We start from the raw sequence: 26,987 nt of genomic DNA, 5'->3' as shown, positions 1-26,987 counted from the left end.
TAAAAGCTCGATAATAAAAATCTTAACGTTTGTTACCCTTATCCCTTCGAGCTCGGTTATGAAAAAAGATATCGAAGTAGTTTTATTACAAGACAACTCATGATATCTATGTAGATCTATTTTGTGTCTTTGCATCTAACATTAGATAGACCTTGTACAATAATTGTCTTGACTCTATCATATCTTGTTCCATTTGTTTTTAAACAAATACTTCATTTTATTACCATAGATTTAATGTGTAATTTTTGCGCATTCGTAGAATATCCGTTGAAATGTTTCATTTTTCAATTATTGTGTAAATTGGTTTAAAAAGTTATTTAATCGTGAAGCTTTCAGTAAAAAGAGTTAATAAATTATGTGGCTTATGAAACCTACCAAGGTTTAAAAACTCCTCAATCCAAATAAGTACTCCACCAAGCAAGGTGAGCAACATAGATGTCTCGATTTTACACTAATTAGGAGAGAAATGAAAGAGATTTGAAAGGAAGCTGCAGCGTCTCCAGTTTTCAGGAAAAAAAAATGTAAACACAACCAACAAAAAAGGGTCAACCTGGAAAACAAGATGAATTTGAATAATAGAAAACATCAAAATATCAAAGTAACCCGAGTTGAACTTATTAATGATTATCATCATGGCCTCTTAAATAATATAAACTCTGTTCATTGTGCATCACAAATAAAATTCCTCACATCTTTATTCTAACATAAACGGTTAAAAGGCAAAGCTGAGAAAAGAAACTTTGAAAATTGAAATCATGGAACCTTCTCCTTCCTCTAGACCAGTTTCAGCCGACTTCAGTTTGAGACATCATGTGGCTTTTCTTTCTTTCTTTCTTTTTTTTTTTTTTTTTCTTTTTGCATTTTGATGAAGCATTCTACCATTACTAAAGACAACAGGGAAAAAGCAAGAAACCGCAACACTAAGGATAATGGAAATTGTTAGATCTTATTTCTCCACTACTTCAGATCGTACTCAAACATAGACGCCAGCTCCATCTGCAGAAGAAGTGAAATTGGCCAAAATGATGCAAAATCTTATAACAAAAGATTTTTTCACAAATCAGAAATAATAATAATAATAATAATCATAAAGTTCAAAAAGATAAATCCTAGCAGTACCACTTGCATATGTCAATAAAATTCAAAGTCAAATATAAACCTATATATATGCATTGAAAGAAAACGAATTTAGAGCTTTTCGTTCACATATTAGACATTTTTCCCATATACTTTTGCTTTGGCAAACCGTTTGAATAGTAAATATGTTAGTAATCAGTCTCTTTTCTTAGAACAATCAACCGTTTGAACAGTATAAACTAACTAAAACAACTTACAGCTGTCAAAGCACCCTCAGATCCCTTATTTCCAACTTTACCGCCAGCTCGATCGAAACCCTTTAGAAAAATTAAGAAGTGGTGAAAAGCAAGTAACGACCAGAAATCACGTAGCTCCTTTTGAGAACAATTCTCTAGGCGGGATAATACTTGTAACAGTCAGTTTAGATCATATTTACCTGTTCTAGGGTGTCACAAGTCAAGACGCTAAATACGCATGGGACTCCTACACAGGCATAAGAAAATGGCTTTAGCTTCATGTAGCAACAACTCAAAGATGAAGAAAGAGTAGAACTAAGATGGAAGCATTGATATAAATGGTACTTCTCTAAAAATATGGTTACAGAGATTACTATCAATAATTTTAACACAGGTTTGCACATATAAGGAGCAAAAGATAATTCGCATGTCGGTTATACAAGAACAAGAACATAGTTCACTATAGCTCCCAAGTCCCAACAGCTTAAACATAAATCATTATTGTTCCAACTCAAACTATTACTAAGGCTTATATTGGAATGCTTTAAAAGGGGTCTCGATTTACTGAAATATAACCTATAACCTTTAAAAGGAGATACTTCGACTGATGACCAAGGCCCTTGATGTTATCATATGAAATTAATGTTAAGCTTTAATCGGGGAAACCAATATTTTTTCTTTCAATAAAAGGCTGGGAATGTGCACGTAATCACACAATTTATATAGATCTATAAGAACCAGGTGCTTCTTGTCATCTTCATACCCTGATATTCCTTAAATCGGTTCATAGTTGCCAAGATTGGAATAATTAAGTCAACTCGACTGCAATATTTAGAATTTAGAAACTCCTATAAATGATGGACTCAAATCAAAAGCCTTGAGTTGAACTCATAAAAGATAAGCAATACAGAACAAAAATTGGTTAGAAAACTTAAATTAATAGGATAAAAGAATATAAAGTTCTACTAAACTACAAAAACATGAAAGCCAACCTGAATTTAAACCGGCAGAAAGTACTCCAGATGCAGAAGAGTTTACAACGGCATCATAGTGGGATGTATCACCTCTAATCTATCATAATGAAGTGGTTCATGGTATTAATAAGTGCATTCAAGCCTATAATATATAAAAGGACTTGATAAATGTTACAGAAAATCATACCACAGCTCCAATGCACAAGACAGCATGGTACTTCCCAGATTGCCCAAGCTTTTGAGCAACCACAGGAATATCAAAGCTCCCTGGGACCCAGACAACCTAATATGATGGCGAGGTAAATAATAAAGTCAATATGTCAAGCAAAGTTAAGCTGTTTGTCAACTAGCAAGGTCAGATACACGTTCACTCTCAATGCAAATCTGATGAAAGGTGTATGCTATTATACTTGTTGTCTGCCAATCAAGTTCAGCCACCCTATTTTACTTGTACCCATAATATGTAGATAAATTGCGAGTTTCACATGTTGTATAACGAAACACTTACATCAACGTCCTCGTCTTGAACTGAATAGCTTTTGAAAGTAGACAAGGCTCCCTCGAGCATTGGCCTTGTCACAATTTCATTGAACCGCCCCACAACCTTCATCAAAGAAAAACAATCCTTTCAATAATCAAAAACCCGTTAACGAGATATGCAAGCATGAATGATGTTACGATTAAATCCCACGAGTCCACACACATAAATTACAAGGGAGTAAAAAAAAAAAAAAAAAAAAAGACTCAGTTTAGATTCATGATAACAGAACTCACAAGAACAGCCGCATCGAAAAAAATTGTAAGAAGTTCAATTTAATACATCACAGATATTAATCATTGTCGCATAATTTTTGAATTGAATGCAGGCAACAAATCAATAGAACGGTGCTTAGAAGCGAATAAATTCTCAGACGATACATCATTACATTTACTACACGTTTTTAGGTAAACGATAAGGAAAAACCACTTAAGAGTTCAAAATTATGAACAAAAACGGCTAAGTAGCCTCGAGAACGAACAGAACATCATGAATTAGAAGAACAAGGAGAAAAAAGGAAGAAAAAAAAAAAAAAAAAAAAGAGGGGGAAAGAGAAATGACCACAGCAAAGCGAAGGCCACCAGCTTTGGCAAGAGAGCCAACGATGTGGCGAACGGCGGCGGTGTGAGCAAAAGAGGAACGGTGATTGTTGGGGGAAGAGGCATGGTTAAGAAGGTTGAGTCGAGAAGAGAAGGAGAGGGGTTGAGATTTAGAAGAAAGTGAGCCCTGAAACTGAAGTTGAGTGGGTTTGAAGTTGGAATTGGAAAATGAGAGCGTGAGATTTTGACGATGAACCAAGCCCTGAGCCGGAGCAGCAAATGAGGCCGCCATTATCAACTCCAATAACAACTAGAAGAAAAAGAAGAAAAAGAAGAAGAAGAAGCACAGTGTGGGGATTCTCCTCGCTTGACTTTCTCGATCAGAATTATGCCTATATATATATATATATATACACTCACATTCTTTTCACATTTACGGACTGTTTGAATCACAAATGTAGAAAAAGTTTATTTCTTTTTTTTTTTTTTTTAATGATATAGATCTATTCATTTATCAGTGTATAACTAAATTGAAAATGTCTAACATATAATATATATTTTCTTATCAAAAGAATTTAAATAAAAAATAAGTTTTTAGAAACACTTTTTTTCCTAAAAACATCCAAACATGCATTTACTCTCTTAAAATTATTTCTTTTCTAAAACTAACTAAAATATAATAATAGCTTGGATTGAAAGAAAGTATATCATGTAAATAGATTTTTAAAATTTACAGTGAACTTTAAAATTTTGAAAAAGATAAAAACAATAATAAAAAACTAAAAATACTTTGATTAAAATTGAATAAAGGGTACTAAAAGTTTAACAAACTTCAATCTAGATTTACCAAATTATCATTTTTTAAAAAAAAATAAATAAAAAAACTAATTTAGGTTAGATTTTAAAAATAAGAAACAAAATAATAAAAAATGAGACACCATGATTCATGCAGATATTAAAAAAGAAAGAAAAAAGAAAAAAAAAATGTAAGAAAAAGATTATATATATATATATATATATATATATGTTTATTGAATAAAAGAAAAAGAAATGCACATGGGGGGTATGTATGGGTATGAAGTAAGAAGCACGAATCAAGCCATGGTCTCTTCTCTTCTCTATAATGTTTTTTGTTTCAATACTTAAACATCCATCGTATTAATTTTGTTTATCTTTTGGGAGAGTTTATATATATATATATATATATATATATATTTAATGTTTTGAGATCCCCAATCCTTTTTCTATGGTCTAAATTGATTTTTCTTTTATTAAACTATTGTATTGTTTTCCTTTGAATATTATTTTAGTTTTTGTAAATTTTTTAGTTTTGGAAAAATATTAGTTTCTGTTCTTTGTTTCTTGTTTTTAGTATTTCGTTTTTTATTTTCTATTTTCTCATTTATTGTTGTTTGTTTTCTAAATTTATGTTAGGAAAGTACAAAGAAAGTCAAAGAAGGGATGAACATTAAATACTATATAAAGAACTTCAGCCTTCGGATTTAAATTGTTGTAGTTAGAATTATTTTCAGTTTAAGCTAACTAACTAAAGTAGACATTCTTTAACCTCTTTTCTTTGTTCCGGTAGACTTTTTTTCTATACGAAAGGAGAAAGCCTACAAATAAACTCATTAGAAAGGCCTTTAAGAGAATACGAGTGAAGACAAGATTTATGGAAATCCTTGTGTTGACACGAAACCAAAGATGAGAACGCGCATGGAGTATTATTGTAATTTGAATTTGGAGAGAGAAATATTACACGTGTGAATTGTACTAATTTTTTACACAATCGTAACAATAATTAAATGTAACAAATTCTTAATTACACCAATAATAATATCTAAGATAACTATCTTCTAGTAAATTCCACGAAGTTTTTCAAATAGGATTGAATTGATCTTCGTTTGCTTGTTAATTAATCAAATTACGTATTATTTTATATTACGTGTTTCTCTTAGTATTAATGTAGTTTGTGAATGTAGCTTATGAAATTTCTGAGTGTTTATTCTTAACTGCGTTAATTTTTAAAATGGATTAAAACAGAGAAAAAGATAATGAAACCTCATGATTGATTTGATAAATTCAGCCATGTGTTTTGAAATAACAAAGATGAACTAAATGTGGATAAATTAAGACTAACTCAACTATAGTTAGAGAGTCTGAATATCACTAACATAAAATATTTGACAATTAACACAAAACATTAATTAGATCAAGAGCAAGAGGTGTGGGTGGAGAAAAAAATAGAATGAATTTAATATGATTATATACACCATATGATGGACATTTATTACATTGTTGGTGCACATTAATTAAATATTGCACATGAACCTAGAATTTGACCTTGCATCAAATTAACCATATGAGGGTAAATAATATATAATTAAATAAGTGGCCAATAACATAAACTTTATCTTGCATAACTTGTTAATTAATGTATTATAATCCATCCATGAAATATCCATATCTATATATCCTCCCATTTTACAAAAAGAAAACGATTAAGTATTAGACGTTGTTTGAGGCCCAAACTAAAAATTGGTAGAATGAATCAGTGTAGTCCATTCCATGTTTGGTGTACCAGATATAACGATAGATACAACTATTTAATTATAATAAAATATTATTTCAAAATTATCTACGTTATGATATTTACTTTCACTCATCGTCTGCATACAAACTATTAGTTAAAATAGTGATTTTCACAAACACTGATTATTATAATTCACGGAGTATAATAATCAACTAAGTGGCCTAAATGTGGTGTCTAGTTTAGAATATTGATTTCATAAATCAATGTTAAATAACTCAATTTCAATAATGTTTACTATAGTGAAGTGATATTTGTCAATTAATTTTATTTTATTTTTCATTTTTTCTCGTTTGAACAACATTATTATTTACATGTGAAATCGATTTTGAAGATTGTTTGTGTTGAAAGGACCAAAAATGATAATTGTTGTAATATGATTGTGATGCAACATCCATCCAACATCATCTTTTAATGATATTTTAAAATAAAAGAGATTCGAGGAGTTGTCATCCATCGTATTAAATACATGATTAGTCTACATAACTTCATACTTGAGTTTGAGAGTTATTTGTGTGTAAATAAAAATATTACTGTTTAGCACTCTATTAACAAACATTACTAAAATTTAGTCTTTTTTCAAAAAAAATTTAATTAAAGAAATCAAGAAGGAAAACACTACTAATTCTCAAATTATTAATTTTTTTTTTTTAAATTTTTAGGGATTAGTTTCTATGTACTTATTTTTATATGCGTGAGTGTCCAAATCAGGTTACATGCACTTCGAATAATCTCATCGGACATAATCTCATGGCACAACCTACCTAACCCTACAATCCAAATTAATTCATAGGTAGTTGGTTACCATAGATTTAACCTGACCTCTTAGTTCGTTTTTGAGTATATATCTTTTTTTTTACCCCTTAGTTAACCCATGATGGTGATTAATTTCATGTATTTATAGAATTAAAAAAAAAAAAGAACTCCAACAATATTCTTCTCAATTTTTTTTAAAGAATCATATTTTTATTTTTATTTGCAAGATAATTTCCATATACTTATGAATTCTTAAAAAGAAAAAACTCTACTAATTCTCAAATTCAACTTTTCTTTATTAATAAAATTACAAAATCAAATTTTTGGTTATACATTTTATGTACCCATGGAATTTTCTACCCCTCCACAAGAGTTTGTATTAGAAAAAAGTACTAAATTCTTTATAGGAAAAATTAGTTTTTGAATTCTTAAGTTGTAAAGAATATATATATATATATATATTTGATCTTTTAGTTTAAAAAGTGTATTTTTATAGTATTCAAGTTTATAAGAATAGACTCACATGGTTTATGAACTTTTAAAATATACCTTTTTAACATCTGAATTTTTCAAAATAGGTTTAAAATGTTCCTTGAAATAACTTTATATTTTTATTTTAAATAATTATATAAGTATTTTAAATAAAAAAAAAATAAAACTTTTAGAATCTTGTAAATCTATTTTTAAAAACTCGAGAACTTAAAAAAAAAGTATATTTTTAAAATTCAAATTAAAAGGATATATTTGTAAAAATAAGGGATGAATACTTGGATTAAAACTTAAAAGAAAATTTGTGTATGTTTCTATAAAATTAATATTAAGTTGGAGTACATAAATGGCATTTTGCAAAGAACTAAAAAGTAGAAAAGAAGTGTGCATGTTGGATGCATCTATCCCCACATTTTTTTTTTAATCTATTTTAGAAGATATATTCTTTTCTGATTACTTTTTCATATTTTCTTTTATCTATTTAAAAAAGTACATTTTTTTGTAATTACTTTTTGATGCAGTCCCAAGAGAAATCATGTAGTTTCCTTAAGTTCTTCTTTAGAGGAAATGCTATTTTTGCTTAAAATTGGAGGATGAAAGGGGAATATATATATATATATATATATATATATATATATATATATATATATATATATTAATCTTTTTGGTAAAATAATATCCTCTCTTTATTGACAGAATTTTTATAGAGTTATGAGGGAGAAAAAGAGTGGAAAACAGTGGAAATGAGGGATGAAATGGGAAAATAACAGGAAAGATGAAAGGAGAGAAATGAATGTGAGACATTTGGTCTTCCTTTTACTTCTCTTTTTGTTTTTATGAAGTTTTGGCAATAACATACTCCCAAAAAATGACATGTTAAATTAGATAAAAAGATATAATTTTTTGACAATAATAACTCCAATAATTACTTTGTATTGATTATTTGATTGGAGTTATTAATTTTTTGATTGGAGTTATTAATTTTTTTGACAATAATAACTCCAATAAGGTATTGATTATTATATATAAAATAATAGTTTCAAGGATGAACATCGGTCAGGCAAGATCGATTTTCAATGAAAACCGATTGAAAATTGGTGTTGAAAACCGATCTAATCTGTTTATAATGTATAAAATCGACTCGAAATCACTTAGAGAAAATCGATTGACCGAATTGATGGAGCGGTTCAACCGATTCAACTTTCTTGACAGTTTTTTTAATACTTGTGAATGTGGATTGTCCATTAGTTGTGTCATCGGGTCTGGCTTATGAGGCTATGGGCTAGAGTGAAAAATCGAGCTGACAAGAAAGAATAACAAGATAGAAGGTTTAATTTGAATAAATGATAAATTTTTATTTAAATTGATAAAATAGCAAAATCGAACGATGTATAAAAAAGAATTGCTCCATATAATTACTGCAGCCGACAGCCATTTCATATCTTGTCCAAATTGTGCGCGTTCAACCAAAAACCATTGGAGCTAGCTTCTAGCTTCGTCCCATTCAAACATTCAAAGTCTTTCATACATTTGGCGCAAATCGTGGAGAGATCGACATCAAACGACAGAATTGGCTTCTAGGGTTTGGTGGAAAATGGAGAAAGGGCCAGACAGAATTGGCTTCTGGCGTTTGGTGGAAAACGAAGAAAGGGCCATTGTGAGGGAATTTACAGAGGCATTATAATCAATCCAAACTTGAATTGGTGCCCCACTTTTTGGTGGCCACTTTTTATGTTTATATATTGCTTGGTGTTCTCGTCGTTAATGAAATAAGAGGCTGTAGTGGAGGCAGTGAAGATCATATTATTGAGATTAATTCCAATGTGGTTGTCGTCAATGTTCTCAAACTCTAGATTTTAAAAGGTGTCAAACTCGATGGCAAATAAATGGTTCGAGGGATCTCCGACATTGATCATATTGAAAAAGCCTAAATACAGAGAGGAAAAAGCAGTGGTGAAGGCAAGGCCATGGCTACCAAGACTCGATAATTTGGGGACAACGGTGAAAACAAAACTAGCTGCTAAATCTGACTCCAACAAATGCCGGAATGTCAGAACCCGCTGCAAACCCACGACTAATGTCAAACGTGGCTTGAAAAAGCTCGTCGTCGCTTACGTCGAAACTCCGACATCTTCCACTCCGTCGGCAACACTTTTCTCTCTCAAATTCATTCTTTTATTTTCTCAAATAAAACCTAAAAGAAGAAGATTCAAATAATTACAAATACGATATTGAGACATAATTATAATTTTAAAGCTTAAATTCAAATTGTTATTAAAAATATATATATATTGTATTATTTAATAAAATTTTAAAATATAAAAAAAGCTGAAAATGTTGTATTTATATTTGACGTTATTTGAGAAGAGGATCTACAATTTAAATTCATGATTTATTTTTAATGTGCATCCAATGAATAAATTTAATATATTTATTTTAATACATCATATTATAAAGTAATTTCAGCCATAAAAAAGTATTTTTTTAAAAAAAAACAAAATTCTTCCAAGTCTTTTAAGTTTTCCTGCGCTTAAAAAAACAAACCTCATTCAGTAACTTTCTGTTTTCTATTTTCTATTAAAATTATTTTTTACAATTTCTTATAATATTTATTAAATTTAATGCTTATTTTTTTATAATATCTATGAAAACAATCCTCTGATTTCTTTTTAGTTTTTCAAGTTTTCATTCAATAAAAACAATAGTAAGAAGTAACAAAAAGTTTTTTAAAACTATATATTTCTTCAAATTTCAATTTAATTTTTCAAAACATTTGTAAAATAGGTAACTAGTTAATAAAAAAAATATTCTAAGCTAAATTTTTATAAAAGAAACAAAACTAAAAACCAAATCATTATTTCTATAAAATGGTCTGAATATTTTACTTTCAGACTTTTTTTTTCTAAAAAAGACAATCTTATAAAAATAATTTTAACAAGTTTCTTTTTTAAAATCTTACTCTTCACCCTCTACTAATATTTTAAAATACAATACCGAATTAAAAAAAAAAAAGACTAAAACTAAAATTTTAATATCTTTCCAAGAAGAAAAAATAAAATTGTATATATTTTTTAATCTTTACAAAATCTTTACTAATACAAAAATAATAGAATTGTGAAAATTTAAGAAATGGGTGTTATGGAGGGGGAATGAAAGGTCATGGAGTGTTATGCTAACCCTCCTCAAACGAGGAGTGCGGGATTATAATAACCCTAATTCCCATAAACCATGTGGAGGCTAAATAAGTGATCAATTAGTTTAAACTCTTTCTTGCATAACCAATACTCTATATATTCCTCCCAATATTTTAAAGAATATATATATATACATACATATATATAGACATGGAAAGGAAAAATAAAAGGAAAGATTTGGTCATCGTTTTAGCTCTCTTTTATTTTTATCAAGTTTTGGCAATAACATACCCAAAAAGTGATATGTTAAATTATATATATATATAATAATGGTTTTCAAGAGTGAATATCGATCAAGTCATGTTGATTTTCAATGAAAATCGATCTAATTGGTTTATAATATATAAAATCGACTCGAAACCACCAAAGAAAATCGATTGATCGAATCGATAGAGGCAGTTTGATTGATTCGATTTTCCTTTTTACCCTTTTTTAATACTTGTGTAATATGGACTGTCATGGTTTGCTGTGGGCCTAGTGGTCTTGGAGTCTAGCCTCTGAGCCCATGGGATAAAGTAAAAAATTTAAAGGTAATTTTAATAGGCAGTAATTTTTAGAATAATTATTAAGTATTTAGCAATATTTTTTAAAAAATTGCAAATATAGGAAAGTCTATAGATGATAGATCTCTAAAATTGATAGACTCTTATCGTCTATACAAGATTTGTATAAATTTTGCTATATTTGCAATTTTTTTAAAATGTTGTTATATACTTTATTGTTTTGAATATTATTGATATATTTGCAACTATTCCAAAATTTAAAAGTTTTAATGTTTATATTATATTTAACTTTAATATAATATTATACACAATAAACACAATTTTTAAAAAACGGTTCGGTTTGATCCAGGTCGCTGCTCTATTTTTCAAATACTTTTCAAAATACCAACACCCGACTGGTCAATAAAACGACCTACTTTTGTTCTTCAATTCGACCAGTTTGGTAATTCCAATGGGTTTCTTAAGGCCCGTTTGGTAACGTTCTTGTTCCCTGTTTCTTGTTTCTGTTTCCATTTTTTAAGAAACAGAAGTGTTTGATAACGTTTCTTGTTTTTCGTTCTCAAAAAAAGTAGAAATGTTTCTCATTTTATAAGAAATTATTGGGAACAAAAAAAAAAGTAGTTTCTTCTGTTCCGTTTCTCAATTGCTTCTATTGGTTTCCTTTTTCTCAATTTATTTCTATTTGTTTCGTTTTCCTTTTTCTCAATTATTTTTATTTTTTTCCTTTCATTTTTCTCAATTATTTTTATTGGCTTTTTTTCTTTTTCTCAATTTTTTTTATTGGTTTCCTTTTCATTTTTCTCCATTATTTTTATTTCTTTTCTTTTCCTTTTTCTCAATTATTTTTATTGGTTTCCTTTTCCTTTTTCTCAATTATTTTTATTGGTTCATTTTTCTTTTTTCAATTATTTTTATTGATTTCCTTTTCCTTTTATCTCCATCGTCTTCTCCAAATAATCATCATCTTCCTCTTTCACTCATCGTTTTTCTCTGCACACTGTCTTCCTCTTCACCTCTCATCGTCTTTCTCGACAACCCGAACTCTTCCTCTTCGTCGGATCCATAGTTTTTATCTTTCTTTTTGTGCAAATCTGGGTTTTCGTTGTGGGTTTTTCTCTAAAGCATCATAGGTTAAGAGTTAAAGGTTAAATTTTGTTTTGTTTCTTTCAATTCTGAATATTGAAGACATAATAACTTACTTTAAAATTAATATTAAATTCTAGATGTCACGAAATAACGATGAGATTGTTAAAATTGATGGATTAAAAAGAGAAATTGCCTGAGTAAGAGATGACATTGCCAATCAAATTTGGCAACATTTGAAGGGTAAATATAATTTTATGTTTATGTTATTATTTTTATTCGTGCATTGATACTTCTTCGTATTAAATGAATAAATTTTTGATAATTTTATTTGTTATGTTTGATGGATAGACCTATATTTTTGTTTAATGTTTAATTGAAGTAGATATGAAAAATAAAAAATAAATCTAGAAGAAAATCAATAAACAAGAAACAGTTATCAAACACATTTTTTGTTTCTTTTTCTTTTTTTCAAGAAACAAGAAATAGAAACAGTTATCAAACGCATTACTGTTTCTTGTTCTAAAAAAAGAAGAAACAGGAAACAGGGAACAAGGAACAAAAAACAAGAAACAGATAATAGGAACGTTACCAAACGGGTCCTTAGTGTCCATGCTCACATTCATTTCCTCCTTACCACCATATTTAGGTGCTACTATACCAAATTAGACTATAAATTTTTGTAATAGAGACAAATTGTGTTGCGTCAAATATGATCATAACGATAGTTTTACATGATCATCACGATAATCACTGCATTAAGATGATATACATGGTTGTCTTATATATTGACGGATTTAGTATAAGTCCAGGGTTCGAACCCCTCAACTTTATCGTCTTTATATAATATATATATATATATATATAAAGAAACTTATTTAATTTATAATACTTATTAGCTCATTTTTCCAACCCAAAGTTCAAATTTTATCTACGTAACTTTCCATATTTTCCTCCGGATCCGCCCATAATCTCATATTTTTCTAAAGAAAAGATCCCTACGAAAACTTCTTAATAGGAATTACGAAATAACCTTGAATTGAACTTTGAAATAAAGTGTTTTTACTTTTCGAGCAATATTATAAAAATATGTAAGAGGTGAGTGGACAGATGCCTTGGTGATTCGAGAATTTTCCCCACTAACCTTTCTTTATACGTCTCTCTAATGCCACGTTCCCTTCTCTCTTTAGTTAATCACCTTTTTCAAAGCTTAATTTCAAATGGGGTTCTTTCAAATTCATGAAGTTTCTTTCTTCCTCCCAATACCCAATACCCTTTATATTCCAATCTAACAATAAAAACGAGAAAACCCGAAAGAAAAAAAACCCCATCTTCCATTTCTTCTCTTATTCTCTTCACGATCATGCAGAGCCACGGCGGCGACGGCGAAGTAATCAACAAACAAGTAATTTTAAAAGACTATGTCACCGACGGCGCTTCCCCCAAAGAATCGGATCTTGAAGTGATCGCCAACAGAACCATTAAACTGAAGGTTCCGAATGGCTCACATGGAGTTCTTCTTAAGAATCTCTACCTTTCCTGCGATCCCTATATGCTTGCTTGTATGAACAAGTTCGAAAATGCCTCCATTGATATTGCTTCCTTCACTCCCGGTTCGGTAGGTTAATCAAAACAGTGCCGTTTTTCTTTTTTCCGTCCTTTTCATAATTTGGATTGTTCTGAGCTTTGTGTTTGTTGTTGTTGCAGCCTATTAGGGGATATGGAGTTGGGAAAGTTTTGGATTCCGATCATCCGAAGTTTAAGAGAGGAGATTTTGTATGGGGGAAGACAGGTTGGGAAGAGTATTCTATACTTTCAACCTCAGAAGCTGAAGCTCTATTTAAAATTGATCACACCGATGTTCCTCTTTCTTATTACACAGGAATTCTTGGTATCTCTTTTTTCTCATTCTAATTAGATGATTTTATTGGTAGTTTAGGAGAGATCATAGCATTATAAATGAGGAGAATTTAAATGGTGGATATTGGAATATAAGATAGTGATTTAGTTATGTATATGTATGGATTGTCCCAAGTTTTGAAAATAGTGAAGTATGATTTTCATTGTCAAGTGCACTAAGAGAGTGTTAATTATCCATGATACTCCTGGCATGCTATTAGTGGGTGTTTAGAGTGGTGAAAGCGAGAGCGAGAGGGAGAGAGCGTGGAGGAGTGGCATGGCTGCATGAGAAAGTGAGGAGGAGTTCAAGCACGAAGAAGCAAGAGCACTATGTTAAGATACCAGAACTTCTTAAGCAACTCTTTGATTTAACTTGCCAAAATATCAACGAAAATTACAGCCAGATTACTAAGACTGATCTTCCTCTACGAAAAATACACAAAACACAACTCAAAATCACAGAAACAAGCTCTCTGTTCCTGCGCTACTACACCACACAAAACCAAAACAAAACCCTCCTCCCTACCACCCACGCAATGGCTTATTTATAAGTCCAGCCCTCTGCGCAGCAACGGTCTTCTGCCCTTTTCTTCAGTCTGCCTTACTTCTTTCTTCAGGGGGGGAGCAGCCCACCTTTTACCCGACATTTGTCCTTTTGCCCTGCCTGCTCCCTTTTTCCGTTCCACTACTAACTAACTTGTGGTCCCCCCTCCCCCTTTGGCTGGTCCCAGCTCCTTGCTTTCCTCACCATTTCCACGTGTCCCCTTGTCTTTCTTCCTTCTGTTATAGGTAAATAAAATTGGGGGTCCAGCACACTATTATCCAGATGACCTTAATTTCATACTCACTAAAACCGTGCGGGACAATATGGATTAACACACTCTTAGTCATATTTCATTATTTTCTAAATTTGGGGCAAACGGCATTCATAGCCGTGAAATTAATGTTATCCGTATAAATGGAAGCCCGGTTCTTAGTAGTAGGTTGGTTTCTTAGAAATTTTGAAAGGGGAGAGGATATTAAGATGGTATGTTGACTTCTTTCTCAAGTGAGATTCCTAGAAATCCTAATGGAAGTTAATTACCATATTTCCTTTCCTTTTATTGAGGTGTAACTTTATTATGTCAGGTGTGAATGGGATGACTGCTTACGCTGGTTTCTTCGAGATTTGTTGTCCTAAAAAAGGAGAATATGTGTTCGTCTCAGCTGCATCTGGTGCAGTTGGCCAACTTGTTGGCCAATTTGCCAAGTTAATGGGATGTTATGTTGTTGGTTGTGCTGGTAGCAAACAAAAGGTTGATTTAACAAACAAGCAAAACTTAGAACATCCTTTAATCTTTTCTGTTTTGGTGGAAGAATTCTCATCTCTCAGTTCATGGTCAGGTTGATTTGCTGAAGAACAAACTCGGGTTCGACGAGGTTTTTAACTACAAAGAAGAGCCAAACTTGGAAGCTACTCTAACAAGGTTAGGAATCAATAATAATCCTTGTTCATATTTCAGTACTTTAGATTGAGATTGTGAAAGATATCATGTGTTAGGCTGTGTATATTTGTTTGATTGATTGATTGTTTGTTTGTTTAGATGCTTCCCTGAAGGAATAGACATTTATTTTGACAATGTTGGAGGGAAGATGTTGGATGCTGCTCTTGTTAATATGAGGAGGAATGGTCGTATTGCTTTGTGTGGGATGGTATCTGAGTTCCAAAAAGACAAACCTGAAGGTGTTTATAATTTGATTGGTGCTATTGGAAAACGCGTTCGTTTGGAAGGGTTTATTATGCATGATTACTTGCATCTCTATCCTAAGTATTTGGATTTTGTTTTGCCTCCCATAAGGGAAGGGCAGATTGTTTATTTAGAAGATTTAGCTTATGGCCTTGAGAATGGTCCATCCGCTCTTATCGGCATCTTGTCAGGTCGCAACGTAGGCAAACAAGTAGTTGTTGTTACAAAGGAAGATTGAGCTTGTTTAGAAAGACTTTACTTAAATGTTTTTAAGCATTTGGTATGACGATATGCTAAATGATATGATATAAATTTGTTTTCATTCATAAACTTGTTTTTTTTTTTTTTTTTTTTTGTTCATTTAGTGGTTCAACAATTGCAGTCAAATTATTCATCGGAAAAGGAAATAATTATACGGATTTAAACATATGACTAACTAAATCATTTAATGTTAATGACTCAAAATATTTTATAGGTGAATGTGAATTATATTACATACATACCAAATAGACATTATATGAATTCTATCATTTTACATAATTGAGAAGACGAATTATTTATCTGTTTACGTAAATGAGAAGAAAGATTTGCATAATTGGGAAGACAAATTAGTGTAGGGAAAATTATTCTATCTGTTTATGTAAATGAGAAGACAGATTTGCATAATTAAGAAGACAAATTAGTGTAGAACAGATATTATTAGAATGTTATACCTAGTTTGATGCAACAAGTGCTTGGACAAATTCTTCAATGTTTTTATCAGAACTGCCTCTTTCATCCACAGCTTCTTTAGCCAAATTCTTCCACTTGATTGCGTTCTGTTTAAACTCATTTGTCCCATTTCCTTGAACAACAATCTTTCGGATGGAGGCTTCTAGTTCTTCCTTTATAGCAACACTTTTCTCATTTTTCTTCACTCGAACTCCAACTCTCCAAACGTCTGCAACAAACTTAGCATTCGTTGTTTGATCGATCCACTGTGGGATGGCAACCATCGGCACCCCCAAGCTCAACGCTTCAAGTGTCGAGTTCCAACCACAATGAGTCACAAAACAACTTACAGCCTTGTGAGAAAGAACTTGTAGTTGACAACACCAGTTCACAATTAGGCCACGATCTGATGTGTCTTGTACAAAGTTCTTAGGAAGCTTTACCATTTCTGATTCTCTTAGAACCCATAAGAAGGAAAAATCAGTGTCTCTAAGTAAATTTGTCAGTTCTTTTACTTGTTCTTCTGATAATATAACCAAACTTCCAAATGAAATATAAATAACTGAGGCAGTTTCTTTCGAGTCTAACCATTTGATAGGACACTTCCCATTGTTGGATTTTGAGACATTCAAACCGTAGGCTTTGTCCTTCTCCAACCGACCGTCAAGATACGCCGATGGAATGGTTGGTCCTACTGTCTTGATGGGCAATGTTTTGGCCATCCAATTAACAACCTGATTTTGTTTGATGATAATGAAATTATTGTAGCGTAATTTACATAAAACATTACAAAAGTAGCGTGGGTATAACACAATTCAGAACTGGATATATAGATAAGTATGTATACAACTGGTTGAATTATGTTTTGGTTGATTTATGAATCTGCTTCTTTCAATTACTATTTACGAAGAAAAAACAAATCCTTGTGGGAACAATGGGTGTGTGATATCTCCTCCATAAACCTTGAGGATTTTGAATAAAATTATCATGGTAATACAATATCTTTTTTATTTACACTAGCAAAATTTCGATCTCTATGACCATTTACAATAATTTCTAAAAAAATAAATTTGTCTAAAATTTCAAGATAAACTTGGATAAATGTTACCATTTTTCTTGTTCAATTTTTGCTAAATCAACCTCTTATTTTAACTAAAACAAGTTTATAATTATCGGTCAAAAGTGAGCATAGTCTAGCGATGAATGATACGGATATCTCCTTTGAAGTAAGAGGTTTTCATACAAAAACAAGGAATGTCCATACATGAAATACGGTGCCGGTGAGGTGTGTAATTTGAAGTACTTATAACTAAAGAAAATATGTTTTTCTTTTTTGGTTTCCACCTTTTAGCTATCGAGTTTTTTAGAACAGCTTTAACTTAAAAGTGCCATGGATTGCAATCACTAAAAAATCAATTAAGAAGCATCGCATACCTTGGACTCGAGGCGATCAAACGTGTTGATGAAAATCCACTTTACATTCTCCAAATGTGAGAACTGACTGGTCATGAAATCCAAAACCACTTCAGGATCATCAGGGAACGACGGCAGATCTTCCGGCTGAAGAACAATCTCCGACGGAAGCGAAACCACCACATTGTCCGGCGGCGGAATACTCAAAGATCCTCCATAGACAAGATGGAGTAAATGATTGACGGCAGCCGATTCAGTGAAAAACGGAGCCGAATCCAGACCTCGCTCTGCGGCGACACTCTGCACCCAGGGCATAACAGAATCGTAAACGATAAGAGTAGGAGGAACTTCTTCATTGGAACTTGAAGTTAGGACTTCGTCGATGAAATTGGATAAGGATTTGGTGACGGCGGCTCGGAAGCTCCGGAGATAGGCGTCGAGAGTAGCGACGTCGTCGGATTCAGGGAGATCGGAGATGATTTTGAAGTGAAAAGAAGGAGAGGGAGGGATATTGATAGTTAAGGATTGAGATGCAGAGGAAGTGATGAGGAATGTTAGAAGAAGGCCTTTGGAGATTAATCGCTTCGAGAATTGGAGCATTGGACTCATGTGGCCGTGCCTTGGGAAAGGGAACACGATTACATGACTCTGTTTGATTCTTTCTCCACCTCCGTTCGCCGCCGTCATCTCCATTTCCGAACGGGGTCTTCGTCGGAGATGAGAATTGTGGCGGTGGTGGTGCCCCCGGAGTTGGAGAAGGAAATGATACACACCGAGATTTGCTCTGTCGTGGGCTTTGCGCGAAAATAATATTAAAGATCGAAATTGAATTTTTTTCTTTTTCAATTTTGTGAAATAGTTATTTAATTATTTTGTCCCTTCCTCTTTTTTCTTTTTTTTTCCTTCTCTCACTTTTGTCTATTCCATTTTTTTCATTTTGAATTATTTTAATGGACAAATTTAATCTCTTTAAAACAACGTTTGATAAAATGTCGATATGGATATAGATATTTTAGAAGATATTTAAATTAGTGAATATACATTTTTGTGATTTAAAAAACATTAATATATTTATTATTTATATTTTGTTAACATTAGAGGCATTCAGTAGTGTATTAGATGTTTCGTAGATTTTTTTCACAATATTATGTTTCTATATAGAATTTGTAAAAACGTGAAATTTTGAGATATAGACAAATATATATGTTTAATTGTCCATTTGGTAATTTGAGATGAATGATTAAATGTGGTCAATCACATGTTTCATGACTATATGTTAATTGAATGAAACACGTGTTTGATAATACTTTTGACTAATATATATGAGTGATATTTCAATTAAATTTAAAATGTACATTTTTCCATGCATTACTTCACTTTTATCACACATATATAATGAAAATAATGAAAATATTTAAAAATGTGTAAGAAGAATTTGCTAGTGGAATTCATATAAAGATATATGTAGCCTGAGATGTAATGACTTAAAAATAAAGAGATTTCACAATCTAAATGCGTAGTGCGATATATACGTTATTTTTTTCATTGGCTAGAGTATAAAGTGTTTTCATGTGTCTTTAATCTAAATTCCAAAAATCTGCATACTGTCTTATGCCCTATACGAAGTTGAGATATTGTTTAGCTCAATCTATATATATATACTACTTGAATTGGTTATCGACAGGTAATTAGGTCATCTTTTTGTTACTTTGTTAATGGCCATAAATCTTAGTAATGCACAAAAAGAATGAGCATAGTAATTAAAATACACCATGATTTTAATTTATGAACGTATTGTCGACTAACGACTTTTGTTCATTTTATTCCCTCTCATGTTCACCAACTTGCTAATATCTAAGGACCAAGCTAAGACCTAATCCATCATCGTCACAATTTTCAAATTTTATTATTAACCATAGATTAGTGTAGTAAATTAAATAATTGAGTCAACAAATTCTTCAATGTTTTTATATGAGCTACCACCTTCTTTCATAGCTTCTTTAGCGAGTTTCATCAAGTTCGTTGAGTTAATCTTGATCTCATTCTTCCCATGATCTCCTCCAAAAACCCTTTGTATAGAGGCTTCTAGTTCTTCCTTTGTTGCAATCCCTTTATCACTACCAATCTTCACCCTAACTCCAACTTCCCAAACATCCGCGACAAACTTAGCATTCGTCGTTTGATCGATCCACTGCGGAACAGCGACCATCGGAACTCCCAAGCTTAAGGCTTCAATCGTCGAATTCCAACCGCAGTGCGTGACGAAACAACCTATAGCATTGTGGGAGAGAACTTGAAGTTGACAACACCAATTGACAACTAAGCCTTTATGTGAAGTGCTCTGTATGAAGTTGTTGGGAAGCTTTTCGATTTCTGATTCTCTTAAAACCCATAAGAAAGAAAGATTTGTAGTAGTAGTAGTAATGCTTTTGAGGCAATTGGCTAGTTCATCCACTTGTTCATGTGGCAAGACAACCAAGCTTCCAAATGAAATGTAAATGACTGAACCATTTTCTTTTGTGTCTAACCATTCCAAAATTTTACCATTATCTTCCATTTTTAGGTGCTTTAGGCCATAGCTTTTGTCATTCTCTAATTCACCCTCCAAATATGCTGATGGTATGGTTGGTCCAACTGTTTTGATTGGCCATCTTTTCGCCATCCAATTAACTACCTGCTTTGTTATTTGTTCAATGTTAATTGAGATCAATACATAAGTAATATAGATAAAAGGATATGAGATACAGATAATGAAATTTAATATAAACAATTCATATGTGATATTATAAATTATTTGTAAATAATTCAAGTGTTCCACTTTATTTTCTTTTGTGATATTATAAATTATAGAGATAATATGTTTAGTGTTCACTTCATACTTTTCCATTTGTTCTTATCATTTGGTATCCACTGAGTTTCTATAATACACATTTTTAAAGTATATATATATTTGGGAATTTACGTAACTTTGGAAACAAAAGAAGTATAAGGAAGGAAGGAAGGAAGGAAGGAAGGAATTCGCATACCTTCATCTCAAGCTGATCAAAAGTGTTAACGAAAATCCATTTCGCTTTCTTGAAACTCGAAAATTGCCTGACCATGAAATTCACCACCACTTCCCTTTCGTACGAGAAAAACGGCAGATCCTCCACTGCAAGAACCGGAAGCGACGGAATCGAAACTCCCGCCGCCGGAGGGACACTACTCAGGCACAGCGATCCTTCATAGACCTGATTCAGAATGTGATTGACCGCACAAGATTCAGTGAAAAACGGCGCCGAATCCATCCCTCGCTCTGCCGCCACATCCATCGCCCAAGGCATAATAGAGTCAAAAACGACGAAGTATCTCGGAGGAGTAGAATCGTAATCGGAATTAATATTAGTTCTTAGGGCTCCGTCAAGGAAATCCCCAAACGACCTCGAAACGACGGCATCGAAGCTCTCGTGCTCGTCTTTCAGAGATAGAATGGGTTCTGTACGGACGTCGGAGATGAATTGAAGATCGATTTGGTAAGAGGGAAGAAGATTGATTTGGAGAGATTGATTTACAGAGGAAGTGGTGAGAAATGTTACTCGGAGGCCTTTAGAAGCTAATCGTTTGGCGAATTGAAGCATTGGACTCATATGGCCGTGCTTTGGATAAGCAAACACCACCACTACTACATTGCTTGATAATTTCCTTCCGCCGTTCTCCTTCGCGTTCTCCATGATCGGCGGCGTGTTTGTCTTGCGGTGGAGTTGGTTTTGATTTAGAGAATCCCGTAGAAGGAATAAGAATGAAATTTGTGGTTTTAATGTGCGTGTTCTTCAGGTTCATGGTTCGTAGTATTGCAAGAACGTACACGTGAAACACGACAAATGTCTAAACGGATTTTATAAAAAAGGAAAGGTTAATAACTATTTCGTTTGAGTATAGTTTATATTTTCTAATGTCACACATTTTATATTATCAAACATTTAATAATAGTGATATATACACGAACATAGATAATATAGATTAATAGGCAATGATATTATACGGTATGTTAATAAATAAATATTTTGGTTGGTTTTGTTGTATTTGAAACAATTTTTTTTATTAAATATTTGAACAATGTGCATTAATCTATTAAAAATATTATATGAATTGAATTTTAAAATTATTCAATGTTTATTAATAGACATTAACACGAAAAGGGCAGTGAATATTTGATTATGTTAGATTTTTTTTTTTTTTTTACAAATATGGAATTAGTTTCTTTTAAAAATATATATAAAAGATCTTTCTTTAGGGATTTTTATTTCTTATCTTTTATCTTTAAAAAAATATTGTTCGGCACATTCAAGAAGAAAATTTCAAATCTATCGATTATCCTTCTCCTTTTGAATTTTATAAAAAGAGAAGGTATTTGCAATTCTATTCTTCGAAACTGTGAATCCAACCATAGTCTCACATCGGTGGATGATCTTAGTTATATAAGTGAAGACAATTATCTTCACTGGTATGAGGCATTTTGGGATGATACCAAAAAGCAAAGTCATTAGGGTGTATACCTAAAGTGGACAATATCATACCATTGTGGAGATATTCGGGAGCTTGTTGTCTTAACAGAAACGTTTTCCAAGCTACAATTCGTGAAGAATATTTGCAAAAGGTAAGTTATTACCTTTTTAGATATTATATGAAGATTCTTTGATATCTTCATAGACAACTCAAGATACATATGCGGGATAAGAGATTTAAAGAAACTTTTCTACACGGAGTTGATTATTTTTAGTTTCTGTTTATGATTAAAAATAGTACTAGATCTAGAAGGGGTGTCTTCTTGATTGTTAAAGTGTTATACTCATTTAAATCTTAATAAAAATTTGCTTATCAGCTAAGCTAGAAAACTCTTCAGACGTAAGTGGATTCACCGAACTAGCTTAACAAAGCTTCATGTGTTCTATACGTTATTGATCTTTTTACTCCTTTAGCTATTCCTCTAGTTGTTAACTAAAGTAACAGAAAAATTATATCACTTTTTTCATACTAAAAATCAACATTAAATGTGTAAATTTTGAGACAAAACCAAATTCAAACAAAATTTAAATTTGTAACTTAAAAATAATATTTAAGTTGAGTTTTAAGAGATTTGGAATAAGACTATCTAAAACAGTAAAACTACATTTTGGCTATAGTAAATATTTCGTTGTCTCCAATTAACTACAATGAATACTATTTCAAAACTCTATTTGCTACAACATTTACTATTTATTACAACAGTTCTATACTATTTTACGTTTATAATTTTTTTTATTATTTACTATTTTTTTCTCAAATTAATAAATATATATTATTATAACTCAAACTAAAGTATAATCTACATTTGTTAACACCAACTATCACAAATATCATGTAATTACTAAGTTTTTGCTTTGTTATTATTAGATGAGAGCTTAAATAAAATAAAATATGGGTGAAAATTAAAAGGGTAAAATGAAAGTGATACATTATTGTTATTATAATAAAAATCGAATCAAACTTGATCCTGTTGGTCACCATGAAAAGGAATCTTACCAATTCCAAGTACTTTAATTTATTAAAACCAACCACAACATCAAAATAAGTTTGTAAGTTTTTGTTTTTTTTTTTTTTTTTTTCCAACTCAAACTTGCTCACCAAACCAAGAAAGGACAATTGATATCAGGGGTAAACACCCCCAAACATCGTAACAAAGATCAAGATTGTTTAATCATAGCCACAAATTCCATAATATTCTTATAAGAACTCCCACCTTCCTCCATAGCTTCTTTAGCCCATTTCTTCAACTCCAATGAATTCTTCTTAAACTCACTGCCTCTCTCTTCTTCCATCACTTCACAAATACAATTCCTTATCTCTTCTTCACTAGCCATCCTCTTCTCATCCACCTTAACCCTCTTCCCAACTTTCCAAACGTCTTCCAAAAACTTAGCATTAGTCACCTGATCCGCCCATTGCGGGAATGCCACAACCGGGACTCCCAAGCACAGCGCCTCCAACGTTGAGTTCCAACCACAATGTGTAAAAAAGCAACCGATCGCCGGGTGAGCCAAGACGTCGAGCTGCGAGCACCAGCTGACCACAAGCCCTTTCTCCCCAACACTTTCTATAAAGTTAGGGGGAAGTTTTTTAGCTTCGGTTTCTCTAACCACCCACAAGAAAAATTTATCGGATTGTTTGATTCCGAGCGCTAAGTTTTTGATCTGTTCTTCGCTTATTTCAACTATGCTTCCATAAGAGACGTAGAGGACTGAAGATGGGGGCTTGGTTTGTAGCCATTTGATGAGATTGTCATCTTGGTTGGGATCAAATAGGCTAAGTCCATAGTATTTGTCGTTCTCTATTCTTTTGTCTAAGTATGCTGATGGAATTGTTGGTCCTATGGCTTTCACTGGCCGTCCCCAGCTTTCCATCCATTTGATAATCTGATCATTAAAGTAAATCACTAAATCAACAAACATTGTTATTTCCTACTAATATTTCTACATCAAAAATCATAACAAAAGCAACACTATTTTTCCTCCTTATTTACTAGTGCATTTGGCTAATGACCCAAAAAGAATATATAAATCAATGAAAGTTGAGGCAGTAATTTCCACGTTTTCAATTTGAAAAGCATGGGATAAAAATATTGAGGGCTTAATTTTAGAAAGGCAGTAGATATATTTTTAGAAAAATACTACAAATCTAAAAAATTCAAAAAATAAATTTCAAATTAGTAAAACATTTCGTGATTTTTAAACAAATTAGCATGACTAATTATTAATCAGATCATGTATATACGTTAGTCACGTTTTTTTATGTTTGGTAGATTTTCTTTGATTTAGTATTTACATTCCCAAACCTAAAAGTTCATTTAACTGAAATTTATTAGAATTTTTGAAAGTTTTTAGTAAAACTATGAGATAAGAATCGAATTATTTTTGTGTTATAATTTATAATTTTTAAAATAATAATAATAATAAACTATGATAAATGACAATATAATCGAATTTTTTTACAAAATATCGAATTCTAGGGTTAGATCTATCGAAACCATAAATTTGAAATTTTGGTGAATTATTATATTATATACAGAAGAGGGAGAGTATGAGATTAGGTAATCTCTAATAAAATAAGGAAAAGACTAATAGGAAAGCGTCATATGGCAGTTTTGTATTTTTCAAAATAAAGAATATTTTAATTCTTTTTTTATTAAGTGCAATCCCTAATTATTGCTCGTAAAATAATAATAATAATAAAAAAAAAAAAGAACAAAAAAGAAGATAACCTTTTTAAATGAATATTGACAGAGAAAGATTCAATACAATCAAGATGTTCATCAAAAGAAAAAACAATGGAATGGTTCAAGTTGGTTTAACACAGATATGAGATTCCTCCAATTTCTATCTCTATGCAGTAAAAATTAGAGTTAGTTGATCCTTGTTTTGCACCACTTAATATTCATTAACAGATTCAGTCAGTGATCACATACAGAATTTCATATAGATTAAGCCAAGCAACACATTCATATATATATATATATATATATATATATATGTAAGCAGAGGAATCATTGATAATGAAAAATATTAGATGGAAAAATGAAAGATCTAGAATCATACCTCCCCTTCCAATTTGTCAAAAGTGTTGCAAAAAAGCAGATCCGCATCTTCGATATTAGAATATTGACTAGTAAGAAACTCGATGATAGTATCAGCGGAAGCAGGATCGTAATCATAGGCAGGAAGATCATTAGCGGAAAGCAGAGGCATGGAAGGCAGAGAAATAGTTGAGGATTCAGGAGGAAGTTTCAATTCACCATGAAGAACGTGATAATTTATACTATTGAGGGCACAAGATTGAGTATAAACCGGAGCCCTAGCGATTCCGAACTCCTTAGCGACATCCAGAACCCAAGGCATAGTTGAGTCGTAAAGAATAAATCGAGGTGGATTCGAAGAATCCATGGCCTTTTGTAAGTAATGTTGCAAGTTTGCGGTCATCTTGTGCTGGAATCGATCCAGAGTTTGTTTCATGGTGTCGGTTTCTTGACGATTCTCAGAACCATCGGAAATGACTTCAATCTTAAAGGAATTTGAATAATCGCCCTGTAATTTCAAGTGTTGGCTAACATGTAAGGTTGTAAGTAATGTTACCTTGATTCCATTTGAGATTAAGCGTTTAGCGAGTTGAAGCTGAGGATTTATGTGGCCTTGTGATGGAAATGGAAATGCTAATATATGTGGATCTGAGCCTATCTCCATTATTTCTTCTTCTTCTTCTTCTCCTTTGTGTCTTCGTCTATGGAGAAAGCTCTGCTTCGCAAGTAGTAATGGCGCCAAATAGTGAAATTGTTTTCTTTTTCTTTCCTTCAATATTTATAAAAGCTTTTTAATCAAACTTGTCTCTGCCTACACCGTACACGTGTCTTTTGGTTCTATTTGCCTCTCACCTCTTTTACTTCCTTTTCTAATTTTACACTTTATAAAAAAAAAATACAAAAATTTATTACACCTAAATTTTAAATATTATTATGTTAAATGTTTTATTTTTTATAATTTAGAAAATAGTAGACTAACTTTTCCAAATGTTTAATTTTAAAAAATAAGCTATTTAGAAGAAAATCTTGAGAATTTACCAATTACCTTTAAAATACTTTTTATTAAAAGAGTTTAAATAATTTATTATTTGAAAAAAAAAAGTACTTTTCAATCTACTCAATTCAAACACCTCTCGATGTTATCATAACATAACTCAAACTTTCTTGATAATCTAAGAATAAAGAAAAATAGAGGTTTTTTCAAAATAATAGAAATAATTAATCGAGTAGCATTTTTCCAAAAAAATTAACTTTGTATTATTCGTAAAAATATTTATTAGCATACAAAAGTTTTTTTAAAAAATAAAAATATTATTAAAAAAGTGACATGTTTAAAAATAGCAAAATTGATCGAATTATTTATAATTGGTATGAAAATTTTGGTATTTTAATTAATAGTGTTTTTAATTATTATTATTATTATTGTTTGGTGTTGGTAATAGCAGTTTCCTTCAACGGCAACGTTGGCAGTGGACACAGTTTGTGAATAAAATATGAAAACGATAGTTTAGATTAAGATAATAAAATAAAAGGAAGGGGGTGACATCATATGAGGAAGTCGTGAATCATGTGTTGTGCCAATTTCAATTTCTATAACCTCAACTATCCATTAAATTCTTTATCTTCCAATTATGTTTTCTTTTTCTACTCATTTGCATTTCAATTTTTAG

General features: G+C 31.4%; 5 protein-coding genes across 6 annotated transcripts; 1 reads left to right on the top strand and 4 right to left on the bottom strand.

The window, feature by feature from the left end:
* Nucleotides 1-591: 591 nt before the first annotated feature.
* Nucleotides 592-4,363, bottom strand: LOC103488575 (6,7-dimethyl-8-ribityllumazine synthase, chloroplastic). 2 transcript variants are annotated; one of them, XM_008447372.3, is made up of 7 exons: nucleotides 3,387-4,363; nucleotides 2,796-2,891; nucleotides 2,475-2,570; nucleotides 2,306-2,384; nucleotides 1,514-1,560; nucleotides 1,335-1,394; nucleotides 592-996 (listed from the first exon to the last, which is right to left on the bottom strand). In XM_008447372.3, the coding sequence occupies exons 1-7, from the start codon at nucleotides 3,654-3,656 to the stop codon at nucleotides 958-960; spliced, it is 687 nt and encodes a 228-aa protein (XP_008445594.2). In that variant the 5' UTR covers nucleotides 3,657-4,363; the 3' UTR covers nucleotides 592-957. The 2 variants fall into 2 exon arrangements, with proteins under 2 accessions (XP_008445594.2, XP_050938059.1); XM_051082102.1 differs by having other exon boundaries at nucleotides 3,390-3,752.
* An 8,738-nt stretch (nucleotides 4,364-13,101) lies between these two features.
* LOC103488484 (2-alkenal reductase (NADP(+)-dependent)-like) lies at nucleotides 13,102-15,935 on the top strand. Its single transcript, XM_008447258.3, has 5 exons — nucleotides 13,102-13,597; nucleotides 13,687-13,870; nucleotides 15,007-15,173; nucleotides 15,262-15,344; nucleotides 15,462-15,935. The coding sequence occupies exons 1-5, from the start codon at nucleotides 13,343-13,345 to the stop codon at nucleotides 15,841-15,843; spliced, it is 1,071 nt and encodes a 356-aa protein (XP_008445480.2). The 5' UTR covers nucleotides 13,102-13,342; the 3' UTR covers nucleotides 15,844-15,935.
* Nucleotides 15,936-16,219: 284 nt separating this feature from the next.
* On the bottom strand, nucleotides 16,220-18,557 carry LOC103488485 (mogroside IE synthase-like). The gene is made up of 2 exons (XM_008447259.3): nucleotides 17,751-18,557; nucleotides 16,220-17,050 (listed from the first exon to the last, which is right to left on the bottom strand). The coding sequence occupies exons 1-2, from the start codon at nucleotides 18,420-18,422 to the stop codon at nucleotides 16,319-16,321; spliced, it is 1,404 nt and encodes a 467-aa protein (XP_008445481.1). The 5' UTR covers nucleotides 18,423-18,557; the 3' UTR covers nucleotides 16,220-16,318.
* A 948-nt stretch (nucleotides 18,558-19,505) lies between these two features.
* On the bottom strand, nucleotides 19,506-21,603 carry LOC103488486 (mogroside IE synthase-like). Its single transcript, XM_008447260.2, has 2 exons — nucleotides 20,756-21,603; nucleotides 19,506-20,403 (listed from the first exon to the last, which is right to left on the bottom strand). The coding sequence occupies exons 1-2, from the start codon at nucleotides 21,437-21,439 to the stop codon at nucleotides 19,663-19,665; spliced, it is 1,425 nt and encodes a 474-aa protein (XP_008445482.1). The 5' UTR covers nucleotides 21,440-21,603; the 3' UTR covers nucleotides 19,506-19,662.
* Nucleotides 21,604-23,176: 1,573 nt separating this feature from the next.
* Nucleotides 23,177-26,143, bottom strand: LOC103488489 (mogroside IE synthase-like). The gene is made up of 2 exons (XM_051082101.1): nucleotides 25,340-26,143; nucleotides 23,177-24,160 (listed from the first exon to the last, which is right to left on the bottom strand). Exons 1-2 carry the CDS (start codon nucleotides 25,979-25,981, stop codon nucleotides 23,432-23,434), a joined length of 1,371 nt encoding a protein of 456 aa, XP_050938058.1. The 5' UTR covers nucleotides 25,982-26,143; the 3' UTR covers nucleotides 23,177-23,431.
* Between the last annotated feature and the right edge of the window lie 844 nt (nucleotides 26,144-26,987).

This window comes from Cucumis melo, chromosome 3 (genome assembly GCF_025177605.1).
Source record: "Cucumis melo cultivar AY chromosome 3, USDA_Cmelo_AY_1.0, whole genome shotgun sequence".
Lineage (NCBI taxonomy): Eukaryota > Viridiplantae > Streptophyta > Magnoliopsida > Cucurbitales > Cucurbitaceae > Cucumis > Cucumis melo.
Note: the sequence above shows the minus strand (reverse complement) of the source record. Positions and strands in the feature narration are given on the sequence as shown.